Source organism: Petaurus breviceps, unplaced genomic scaffold (assembly GCF_028583685.1).
Source record: "Petaurus breviceps papuanus isolate PSGF00001 unplaced genomic scaffold, PetGlider_PUasm1.0 90750, whole genome shotgun sequence".
Taxonomy (NCBI): Eukaryota; Metazoa; Chordata; class Mammalia; order Diprotodontia; family Petauridae; genus Petaurus; species Petaurus breviceps.
The window spans coordinates 2,220,030-2,232,862 of record NW_027187335.1 but is presented as its reverse complement, the minus strand read 5'-3'; the positions used below and the strand labels follow the sequence as shown (position 1 = coordinate 2,232,862).

Below are 12,833 nucleotides of genomic sequence, written 5' to 3'. Positions count from 1 at the left end.
TGGTGCTTATTTCATGTGGTGCACAATATTCCATTCACATGTCATTTTTGTCAGCCATTCTCCAGTTGACAGGTACCCATTTTGTTACCAGTTCTTTCCGCAAAAAGTGTTGTGAAGGTTTTGGTACTTTCTGTCCTTGACCTCTTATTTCAGGTAAGTGGGAGTGGGATCACTGGGTTAAAGGGTAGGAATAATTTAGTAACTTTTCTCCTATTGCTATCCTTCCCCGCCCTCCTCCCGTCCTCATCCTCCCTTCCCATTGTCTCTCCCTCTCTTCCTTCTTCCTGTACTGTTTCTTACCTGTGAACAGCCAATCACCTTCAGTCCTACTGTAGTTGCAGAACTACCAAGCTCAAGAGAGAGGACCGATCAGTCTCAGTCTCCCCAGTGGCAGGAATTAGACATGCATCACTACTTCCCTCTTTCCCCTCCATTTCTAAAAGGTTTACATTGTCTCACATATTACATTGAATAACTTTGGAGGATATCTGTTTTTCCCTAATGGTTCATTTTGTTTGTCCATAATGGTTCTGAGCCCCACCCCTCCCACACACACAGATAGGAAAAACAAAACGAAACCCAGTCATAGTCCATTTCTGACATGACACAACTTTATTGAATTCCATTTTGCTGTAATTTTATTGGACTCAAGTTTAAAAAAAGCAACAATTTAGGCCATGGTTATGTCAGGTAACACATGGTTATGTCAGATAAGACAAGCATTTCCCATTGGACATAAAAATCAGTTTCTACAACTATCAATGGAGATCAATAGAGGAACATCTGAAGAGTAAGGATTCACTATGGGTTAATCCATCTCAAAGTAATCAATGATGAAAAAAACAGATTCAATTTCTCAAGTATCTATTAAGCATTTACTATGTGCTAAGCACTGGGAATTCAAAGGCAAAAACATGCCAGGGGACAACATGAGGCAATGACAAGATCACTGGTTCTGTGCTTGGAGCTCCGGTCCATAGTCCACCTCTGACACAAGCTACCTCTGTGACATTGGGTAAATTGCTTCAGTTGCCTGGCCTCCGTTTCCTTATCTCTAAAATGTGAAAGTTAGATGAGATGGCTTCTGAGGACCTTCTTGCTCTGGGTTTGTGATGCTATTAGCTTGTAACTTTTGCTACATCATGCTAAGTAATGGATTATTATCCATTTCCTTATTAGGAAACCCAGTTAAGCAAAAACAACCACAGAGTGGCTCTATGACAATGTATGCAACATTTGCTCCCATCTGTAACCCTAGTAACCATGGGACTGTGGCAATGCTGGATCCTGTGAAGACGGGAATGATCTGTTTGCATGGGAATATGCTAACGAACATGGCATTCCTGCAACAACTACCAGGCCAAAGACCAGGGTAGGCAAGCAGCTTCGAAAGTCATCACAAATGTATAATTAGCATGAGCAGGCTGCCTTATAACAGTCCACTTCAGGACTACATGCCTCAGGCAGCCCTTTCCTCCTAAATCTTATGACAATTAGCTTGTTTTTTTTAAGCAAAGGAACAAATGATGGTCCCTCAGGTCCCCACAGTTCTGGCCCTTGCTGCTCTGTGGAATTTACATTCAAGGAAAAGCTAGGAATACAATAGCTCAAAGCCTCCAGATAGGAGGGTTCCTAACATTCAGATCCTAGACACCAGAGCATGCTTGGTGCAATATTAAAAAAATAAACCCAAAAACCTGTTTCTTGGAGTTTCATTTGTCATTTGCACTTTGGGGCAACAAATATTAGGGAGAAACATGATCTTGCATTATCTCCTTGCCTAAGGAGGTGAGAGCCAAGTTGTCACCTCCCCCTCTTATTTCCTAGCATCACCAAGGCTAGTCTCCCCCAAGCTTTTTTTTTTCTGTTGTGCACATATTTGTTATTTATCCCTATAAAGCCTGGAAAGAGACCTAGAGGCCTTCTTTTTCCCAAGGAATGCTCTTGGGGAAAGGAACTAAGCAAAACTTTGTATCTCCCAGAGCACTTCTCAGGGTGCCCCATTTATAAATGCATACAGAAGTTTCAACCATTTGTATCAAATAATCTCTTGCAAACAGAGTATAACTCTGCTTTATCATTTTCTCACAAACGAGCAACTCTATGCAGAGGAGTGGCAGGTCTTGCCAAGAAGCTACAACTCTGCCACTGTATCTGGGGTAAGATAGAAGAAGACAGGTTCTCTTTCCTTAGGAATCAGGGAGCCTTCTGTCCAGAGGACCTAAGAATGACTTTAAAAGTTCAGAGGGTGACTCTACAACTTTCCTTCCAAAGAAGGGTAAAAACAGTTTCCCTTGGAATCCTGAGGCCTAGCTATGCCACAAAACCCATGTCATTCATTACTTCAGGTCATTGGGAAAAGCCCACACCTTTATATTTCTGACAGGTTCTGTGCAAGGTATTAGACCAGCATATCCTGAACGATTACACAGGACATGGATAGAGGTTTCTGTGAGATGTATTCCCTGATAATGATATTTTCCCCTCTTAAAAAAAATACATCAAGTGTGAAAACATCTATGTATCAGAAATACTTATTATAAACAATAATTTTCCAGTATGGAAATTGATAATTTCCTTTATTTCTGTTCCATGGTTTTTCCTTGGGATCCCTCCCAAACTTCTAATTACCTGCAAGCTAGCATTTCAAATCCCAAAACATTCTGTGGTCAAATTAGATGGAGGGAATGCTATACTATATAATGCAGACAACCCAAGTTCAGAAAGGAAGGAGTGAAAAAGAAAAATCTGGAGACTGATGTGGTATAATAATTAGAACACTAGACTTGAAATTCAGGGAAAATCTGAATTCAAATCTTGCCTCTGACATTAAGTAGTTGTGTAACTATGCAAGACATTTAAATTCTATATGCCTTAGTTTCCTCATCTGTAAAATGAGGAGATTGGACTTCGCAACATATACAGTGCCTTCAAGCTTGAAATTTATGATACCTATGGCCTCAATTCAAATAAATGCCTATTTGGGGGGGTCCTAGTTTGAAGTTACAAGTAAGTGTTCTTGTCTAGCATCCCAGCATCACAGGATGCACTCTTAAAGACACAATCACATGGAAGATTCAGACATTGTACATACCTGTTTTTGCCCATAATCAATTGTGTCTACATAATGCCAATAACTCATTAGTCCATTGAGAAAATACAGGCAAAAATGAGTCATTCACAAATGAAAGAGATGAAAAAACTTTGGCAAAATCACGGTTATCATGTTAAACAAACTCAGGTTAGAGAGAAGGCGCTTTCAAAAGACTGGGATCAACACCAGTGCTATATCACCTCCTGTAAATGTGTACCACGACAGGAAAGGTCTTGGTTAGCTGTAGCAACCCTGAGTTATAAGGCAGTGGTAGTCAAAGCTTCCCCAGTGGGGCCTGACTAAGAACTCAGAAGCTGGGCCAGAGACCATCCTCTGCATACCCCATTAGCTCATTTTCGACCTGACTCTAGAGTCTTGGATGCTCTGGGAAGTCAGAAAGCAAAACAATAATTGTTCTTATCTTAAGAGGACAGATACAGTGACAAAGGATCTATTTCTGCCTGGTGTAGCAGAAGACTATTGTGTTTAGAGAAAGAGAACTGGGGTTCCAATCCTTGCTCAGTTCATGGCCTGTGTGACCTTGAGCAAGGAACAGATTAACTGGGTTCTAGTTTCTTTATCGATAAAACAAAGGGGCTAGGCTAAACGATCTTCATAATCTCTTCTGGATAACCCCTGATACATCCTAGGAGAGAAAAAGTTTTAAAAACTACCTAAGGGTAGATTATTTTTTTCCCCTTTAAGGAGATAAAAAGAAAGAGAGAATGATTTCTTTTTTAAAAATTTGATCCTTGGTAAAGAATTATTTAAGAATTTCTTCTCATAGAACGTGAAAATATATAGCCTCCCCTTCCCTATGCAATACTAATTTACTATAAAGCAGCAGCACATGACTAGTCAGCAAAGCTCTTGAAATTTTTTGGTTTATGAATTAAAACTACTGGGTTTGGGAGGTAGGGAAAGAGGTTGGCATCAAAGTCCCAAACTCGAATGCTTTTCTTTCTACGTCACTTTAAAAAAAAAATCAAATAGATGAAGAAATGATGATGATCTCAGGGTTAGGGCTGGAGGGAGAGAGGAAGGATGGCAGGGGGTATGCCACATGAGCTAAACCCAAACCTCAGGGCGCAATAAAGGCCTAAACCTGGCAGCCAGTAGGGCAACCTGTACTACTTATACTTTTCTGGGGGTTGGAAAAAAGTAGCATTGATTTAAACCTCTGTGAACTGCCCAATGGCCTGGTATTACCAGCACTGGACAGTACAACTTTGAGAGTTCATCTTACCTAAAGACTATGTGATTTTTGGCTTTAAAATTCAGCTTAGGGGTGGCTAGGTGGCGCAGTGAATAGAGCACCGGTCCTGGAGTCAGGAGGACCTGGGTTTGGATCCGGCCTCAGACACTTAACACAAAAACTAGCCGAGTGACCTTGGGCAAGTCACTTAACCCCAATTGCCCTCCAAAAAGCAAAAAATAAAAATAAAATAAAATAAAATTCAGCTTACTTGAACCCTAAGTGCCATCCTCCCCACTATCAACATGAATGTTCTCCCCCTTCCCAAACTCACACGGAATTATCTGTAAAATTATCCAAAGAAGAATGCCATCATGGCATGGGAACAGGTTGCTTCTCCTATAGCCAGACAGCCTTAGCTCAGAGGATAATTATTGGAATTCATCACAAGATGTAACCTGATTAGGTGTGAACACACCAAGTCCCACCCTTTGAATAAAACTACTTACTATTTCAGTGGACAGATAGATAGAGTGGTACCACTAGAGAATATCCAGAAAGCAGGGTATACTGCTTCTGAAAACTCTACCCTGTACTTATAGATCAGGTTGACTTTGTCTGTGATACCAAAGAAAATGACAAAGCCATCATCGTAATTCAGGAGCACACCGATCCTGGTGGCCTTGGTGAGGGGCAGGTTTTTCTCCACGTCATTGTGCCAGGTGGAGATCTTGGCGTTGAACCACTCCACGCACCAGGAGGAGCAGTTACGTCCCAATCGGCTGTCAGAACCCTGGCGATCAATGCTCCCATAGCAGATGCCAATGGCACAAAAGGCATTCTTCTGCAGCTCGATCTCCCAGTAGTGGACTCCTGACTTGTAACCCTGCAGGCCAAGCACCTGAGAGCAGTCGGTGAATCTCTTGGGGTTGGGCAGGTAGAGTTGGGGCGCACTGCCCACAGACGCTACAGTGTTGTTCTCTGACAAGGCCACTTTGCAGTTGGCGGTGTTGTAATCCAGAACCACTCGAGTAGCATCTACAGAGACAAAACTGTTGGGTAGGAAGAGTGCAAAGAACAAACTAAAAAGAGTAGAGAGGAGTCTCCTTGACATAGTGAAGTGTGAGCCTCAATTCTCTTTTCCTGCCTAACCACTCTCCCTACATCATTCAAATAACTCTTGGAGTCCCCTCTCTCCCATGAGCTTTTGCAGACTGAGTTCAGGAGAGTTTTGCTTCCCCATTTTTATACTCCTTCCCAATTATATATCTTTTTCTGTCCTCAATATGGTAATCTAGCAATTTCACCTAAAATTAATTGGCAGTTTTTTGTTTTTTATTTCTCCGTGCTTTCTGTGGGAGTTGAAAGATCATCTAGGCCAATCCACTCATTTTATCATGGAACACTGGGTCAGGAGTCAGGAAGATTTGTAAGTCAAATAACATACCACCAAGTAAATATTAGATTATTAGTTCCTAAAGAGCAAGAACTTGGTGCCATGCCATGAATCTAGGAAGTGGAGTGAACAGAGAACCAGACTAGGTGTCAGGAAGCCCTGAGCTCAAATCTAATCTAAGACATTTCAGAGTTGTGTGACCCTGGAAAAATCACTTAAATTCCTAACTTTGGTTTCCTCATCTGTAAACTAGGGACAGTAATGGTAGCTAATGTTTGTAGAGCTGGATTGTTTGCAAAGTGCTTTACGTATATTATGGCATAGTTATATGTGTGTATATATACATATAAATGTGAGTGTGAGTATAATAAAATACCTACATTATAGGGTTATTATGAGAATCAAATGAGATAATTTAAGTGAAGTCTGTATACACCGTAAAGGAATATATGTGGTATTGTTGCTATTATTACTTTTAGATTCAAATCCCAACTGCCAATATACTATATAGTGATTGAGAGTTCTTTAATGGCAGGGACCATCTTTTGCCCTTTTTTATATCCCCAATGTTGAGCAAATGTTGCCAACATAGTATTCACTTAATAAATAAAACAAACTAATTAATTAATTAGTGTTGTTGGCTGACTGGCTAATCCTGGGTAAGCTACTTAATCTATTTTAGGCTTTCATTCTCTCATTTGTAAAATGGAGGTAATATTCTATTAGTCTAAAGATAGTCTAGATTTTGCTCCTATATCTAACTTGTACAACTCAGTGGGGCCTGGAATTATGCTAATATAGGCATCAACTGAGGTAAGAATCAATCAGTCTAGGGGCGGCTAGGTGGCAGTGAGTAAGCACCAGCCCCAGAGTGGGAGGACCCAGGATCAGTTGCGACCTCAGATACTTAACACCCACACACACACACAAAACTGGTTGTGTAACCTTGGGCAAGTTACTTAACCCCAATTGCTTTAAAAAAAAAAAAAGAATCAATCAGTCTGATAGGGTGGAAAGAACACTGGTGGATAGAGACGGGGTATCTGATTTCAAATCCTCATTCAACCACCTACTACTTGCTTGACCTTAAAGTCACTGCCCATCTCTGGGCATTGGTTTCTCCTCTACAAAATGAAGGGTTGGACTAGTTGACCTCTCAAAGTCCCTTCCAGTTCTGAATCTAAGAAGACAACAATGAGAGTGATAAAGATCGCAGAATCTTAGACTTGAGTTAAAGGGATTTTGGAGGTCATTTGTCTTTATGTTATAGATTAGGAACTGAGGTCTTGGGCAGTTGAAATGACTTGCCCAAGGTCACACCCAGAACTAGTGTTCTCTTTACTACATCACTACAATGAAAAGAAAATTATAACAAGATATAATAAACCAGAAAGTCTATTGGTTTTCTTTTTAAAAAAATATGATATGATAATTTTACATAGCTTTTTAAAAATATATTCTTCCTTACTACAGATGTCATTTAGGGGATACAATCTATATTTGGGGACAGCATATATTGGGACCAGTATCAGTAACACTGTTTCTCTAGCCATCATTAATAAATAAATAAATGCTTCCTTGTTGATGATATTAATAAGGCCAAATCTTATAGTGTGATAGGAGTTCATTAACTTTTCATTGAAAAGACATTCAGAACTAAGTAAGTTACAAACAGTACATGTGAGAGGCAATATAGTGCAGTAGAAAGAGCCCTGAATGTGGAACTTGAGGATGACCTAGGCTCCACTTTTTTTTTAGCTTTGTTATCTTGGGCAAGTCCTTTCCCTTCTCTGCAAATCTTTTTTTTCCCCCAAGTTGTAAAATAAAGGGGTTTGGACTTGATGAATTCTGAAGTTTCTTCTGACTTTAAATCTATAATGCTATGATCCCTCTCTGAGCCTCATTTTTCCCATCCGTAAAATGGGAGTGGAGGGTAAGGGAGGTAAAGGGGTGGATGAGATGATGTCTAAGGGCCTTCCAAGTTGTAGATCCTACAATCCCAGGTATTTTTCCCACTGATAATGGCACTTACACTGCAGGAGCTCTGGTCTGGATTTTGCCAAGAAGGCCTCTAGTACTTTTGTCTTCTGATTTGGTGAATTCTTTGGTGAGGCACTGGCTTTTTCTGTAGCTGCAGAGGAGAAGTCTGTCATTATTTCAAAATAAACTCAGGATAAGACATCCAAAAGGCAAGGGCCAAAAGGATACATCTCCCCATTTCCAAAAGTACTCACTGTCTGGGAGGGATGGTTTTAATTTTGTTAAGTTTATCACAGATCCCACGCTGGGATTCAGATTCCATGTCGCTGCAGGAGCAGGGGCTGGAATGAGGAGAAAATGAAACTGGTAATGTTCGGGAAGGGCAGGGCAGAACTTGGTTGACTCATTCTTTATCTGCTTTTAAAAATAACTTGGGCTTACATCATTTAAACAAAGACATAATGCCAGGGGCAAAGCCCATCTGGTCCCAACTATGTGGCTCCTTTCTATTCAGAAATTCTAGGGAGATACTGGATGTGGGGGAGGGGTGGTGGCCATATCATAGAGTTACTGACTTAAGGACCCAGGTTATAGGTCAAGAAACAAGATTGCAGCACTTAAGTTTGTGTGTGGGGGAGAAGGGGAAGAAGAGGAAGAGAAGTTGCTTATACTTACCAGGTTTTTTAGGTTTCTTTTCCTCTTCTGGAAAAAAAAAATTATCTCCATTAAGATATTAAAAAAAAAATTAAAAAGATGACAATGATGCTGACAAAAACCAAAGGCTCCATACCCCATCAGATACTTATAGCAATATGTTTTTTGGTAGCAAAGAACTGGAAAGAAATGCCTATTGACTGAGGAAGGCCTAAACACATTGTAGTTTCTAAATAGAATGGAACTTTCTGTGCTATAAGAAATGATGAGCATGAAAAATATGGAGAAGTATGGAAAGACTTACATGAATTGATGCAAAGTGAAGTAAGCAGTGTAGAAAATAATATACAACAATGTAACAAAACATCAGAAAATGAACGTTGCAAAATTGTAAAGAACAAGCTTAATACCAAAGAAGAGATATAAGACGATACTCCCTCTGCTCCTATGCAGAGGTGAGGGTGGGAAGGGGAGTCTATATAACATCAGGGTTTGATTTTTGTATTAATCAGTTTTGCTGAAATTTTTTCTTCTTTGCTTTTTAAAACATGATTTGCTATATGGGATAGCTTTATGGAAGGGAGAAGGGTAAGAAACACATTAGGTAGGGGCAGCTAGATGGCACATCGAATAGAGCACTAGCCTTGGAATCAGGAAGACCTGAGTTCAAATCCAGCCTCAGACACTTAACACTTACTAGCCATGTGACCTTGGGCAAGTCACTTAACCCCAATTGCCCTGCATTCCCCCCTCCAAAAAGCCAAAAAGCCAAAAAAAAAAAAAAAAAAAAAGGAAACACATTAGGCAAACCTAGGTGTGGAGCTAAGTGGCACAGTAGATAGAGTGCCCACCTGAAATGAGGAAGACTGGAGTTCAAATCTGGCCTCAAACACTTACTAGTTGTATGACCCTGGATAAGTCACTTAACCCTATCTGCCTGTTTCCTATAAAATGAGCCCGAGAAGGAAATGACAAATCCTTTCAGCATCTTTGCCAAGAAATCCCAAAATGGGGTCACAAGGAGTCAAACACAAATGAAACAATAAAAAAACTAGGTGATACGAAAACAAAGGCTACTCATAAAAATCTATTTTAAAGATACTTAAAAGCATTTCCTTACCAGAATAAATGTTTATATAAAATTAAAAACCATCATTATTTGTAATGTATAATCTGTAAACGTTAGAAAGAAGGCTTTCCAATATGATCAAGAGTAATGCAAAGATAGCCACCATCACTAACATTTGATATAGCTCTAGAAATGCTGGACAATGAAATGGAAGGAATAAACTCAAACAAATAGGAGGCAAAATCATCTCTGCTTCAATGAAAATATTAATCAAAACAATTTATACGTTCAGAATTTAGCAGAATATAAAATAAACTTACAAAAACCAGACTTCTTTTATATTAGTGACAAAACCCAGCAGGAGAAAGAAAAAGAAGTTCCTTTCAATACAGTTACAAAATGTACATAAAATCTTAACACCTACTTAACAAGTCATACTAAGAACTTATATGAATACAGATATAAAACAATCTTCATAACAAGAAACAATGATAGCACCTAAATAACTTGACAGATGTAATGTCTTATCAAACTAGTACCCTAGGATTACTTTACAAAATTAGATAACAAAATTCACCTAATGGAATAAAAGGTCAAGAACCTCAGAGAAAATAGCCCCCCCCCAAAAAAAAAAATGGAAAGAAGGCCTAACATTACTAGATCTCAAACTACAGTAAAAAACACTTATCAGAATTATTTGGTACAAGTTAAAAAAATTGAGTTGATCAACAGTATGGACAAGGTCAACAAGACCCAGAAATAATCTTGCATAGTGCTCAACAAATTTAAAACACCTAATATCAAAAACTCCCTAAATCACAAAACTGCTAGGAAAATAATTTGGCAGATTAGATGTAGACCAGTATTTTCCCCATAATAAAAGGATTATACATAACATTAGGGATTCAAAATAGACACACTACCTCAATGTAAAATATCACATAATGAAAAATTTAGAAGAAAATGGAAGGAGGTGTTCTGAATAACTATTGCTAGGGGAAGAATTATTATCTAAACAAGGGATAAATGTAATCATATAAGATAAAATGGACAATTTTACAAAGTTGAAAAGCTTTTGCATGAAGAAAATCAATGCATTCGGATAAGAATTAGAAGAGAAGCTGTTAATTGGGGAAAAAAATCTTTCCCACAAATATGTCTTATCAAGGTCTGGTGCCCAAGATATATAGGGAATTGATATAAATATCAATCAATAAGTATTTTTTTAAGTATCTGCTATGTTCAGGCACTGTGTAAGGCATGGGGATACCAGTGTATCTATAAATATACAAAGCATAAATATTAGGTGTGTGACCTAGGTAAGGTTACTTATATCCTTTGGGACTCAGTTTCTTCTACTGTAAAATAAGGGGGTTAGACCACATGGAGTTTGTAGTCCCTTTCAGCGGCTGAACTGATGTTGTTTGTCTTCCTATCTTTTCTCCTATCCCATTCTAGGCTTCAGGTTCTTATTCTATGATATTTTTTCCTTTTCTTTGATTTCTTTTTTTTTCAAGAGCCCTTTAGGTTTTCTAAGCATTTAATAAATTGTATCTCTATCTAGTTACCTTGCTATCCACTGTGAAGGACAACCACACTGACCTAACTCAGGATCCCATCTTCCCCATAGTCTAGTTATTCTATTTATAGTTCCCAGTATGAAATTCACAATATGTACATCTGCACATAAAAAGTAAAGCTACTGGGGCGGCTAGGTGTCACAGTGAATAGAGCACCGGCCCCGGAGTCAGAAAGACCTGAGTTCAGACACTTAACTTCAAATCTAGCTTCAGACACTTAACACACACACACAAACTAGCCATGTGACCCTGGGCAAGTCACTTAACCCCAATTGTCCTACCTTCCCCCCTCCAAAAAAAAAAAAAGTAAAGCTACCACATATTTTTTAAAACTTTGTCTCCACATTTACATTTTAAACAAGAGATTATTGCTTATCCCCATCAATGAATCTCCCCTTATTGTTGTTTTTAAAAAATCATTTTTAAAAAAATTCTGAATTTAACAAATAGAATAGGTATCATACACAGCAGAAAAGGGGATTACATAAATTGCAGATATTACATATAGTTTGCTTTTCTTTTTAAATGTATAATAAATTCAGCATGTAACTCTTAAAACTGTCTTGCTTATCTGTGATTTCTTCAGGTTGTCTTTTTTTTTCTGTGCATTTAAAAATAATCTTTCAGCGACTCAGTTTTATTTCCTTTTCTTTCGCCCCACCCCCACCCCACCCCTTTCCAAATTTTTCCATGGTCTACAGATATCACCACCTAATTCTCACATACTTTATGAGAAAGCGACATCCTTATCTCCTTCCTCCCAGCAAAGAGACAGGGATCTACTAGGAAAGAATGTTGCATATATGTATGAAAGGTGGATTTGTTTTCTTTTTAAGATACTAGTCCCCAGGATTAGGCTTTGCAAACAATCTCACCACACTTGCACATTATATAATGATAAATAATATACACATCTGAGTGTCAAGTCGTAAATAGTACAGTGCATCTGCATTTTGCTGAATCACCATGATGTTGCTAAAGTTAATGTAAACTCCTGAGGCTCTTGCTGGCAAATTGCCTTCTTTCTGTGCTCTATAAATCAAGTGAACACTGGTCAGAAGTGTACTGTACCGAGACAGCCTTGACTGGCCCCTATTGAGGTTTGGGTGGATTTGTGAATGTCTGTGTTAGTCCTGCCTAGTCAACATCAAGACTTAGGGGATGCTATAGGAGTTGGTGCTCCCATTATGAGCAATCCTTTTGAGAAAAATAAAGAAATTAATATCTATTATGTCTCCATTGTAGTCCTTCTGGCTGCCCCATTCAAGAGTGAATCTGCTAGAGGCTGGAGCGCTACAGATTCCGCTCTTGTCTTACTGTAGCTTATCATATGCACTCACCTTTTGAGTGTTTTTGCCTGTTTCGTTAGAAGGGAGGGTTCAATTTTGAAGGGTAGGGGGAGGAAAGAGGAAGGATATTTCCAGAAATTACTGGAAGGCATAAATAAAATCTATCAAAAAGTGAAAACTATTTTCCTCCCCCAACACAAACATGAAAACATGTAACTCTACAGTTTAAATAAATGGTCATTGGAGGACCAGGGTTAGAATAGTCACTCTGCTACTTACTACCTATGTGACCTTGGACAAGTTGCCAAATTTCACTGGCCTCGTTTCCTTGTCTATAAAATTAGAGGATTGTACTGGACGATTACCCAGAATATACTGGTCAAGGAAAAAGCCTTTTAGCTTCCTCAGTGGCTGTCTATTGGGTAGAGATGACAAAACACACAAATAAAAAACCCAATTAACTTTTGTTCTTCCGTGTTTACTTACTCTCCTCTGTAACCCCACTTTTCTCCTGCTGGTGCCTCAGTGGCTTCTGCTGTGGTCTGTCCACTTCTAAGAGATGAAAAGAGAGCCATG

General features: G+C 38.9%; 2 protein-coding genes across 3 annotated transcripts in view; one reads left to right on the top strand and one right to left on the bottom strand.

Moving 5' to 3' along the window:
* The window catches only part of SCPEP1 (serine carboxypeptidase 1), a 358,800-nt gene that overhangs the window by 252,161 nt on the left and 93,806 nt on the right, over positions 1-12,833 (top strand). The window lies entirely within an intron of this gene.
* Positions 590-12,833, bottom strand: part of TRIM25 (tripartite motif containing 25) — a 28,110-nt gene continuing 15,866 nt past the window's right edge. For both annotated transcript variants that reach the window (XM_069067452.1, XM_069067453.1), the window contains 5 exons: positions 12,744-12,809; positions 8,341-8,367; positions 7,920-8,006; positions 7,718-7,816; positions 590-5,327 (listed from right to left, as the gene is read on the bottom strand). In XM_069067452.1, coding sequence (XP_068923553.1) covers positions 4,798-5,327; positions 7,718-7,816; positions 7,920-8,006; positions 8,341-8,367; positions 12,744-12,809 — 809 coding nt within the window. In that variant the 3' untranslated portion in view covers positions 590-4,797. The remainder of the gene's footprint in view (positions 5,328-7,717; positions 7,817-7,919; positions 8,007-8,340; positions 8,368-12,743; positions 12,810-12,833) is intronic.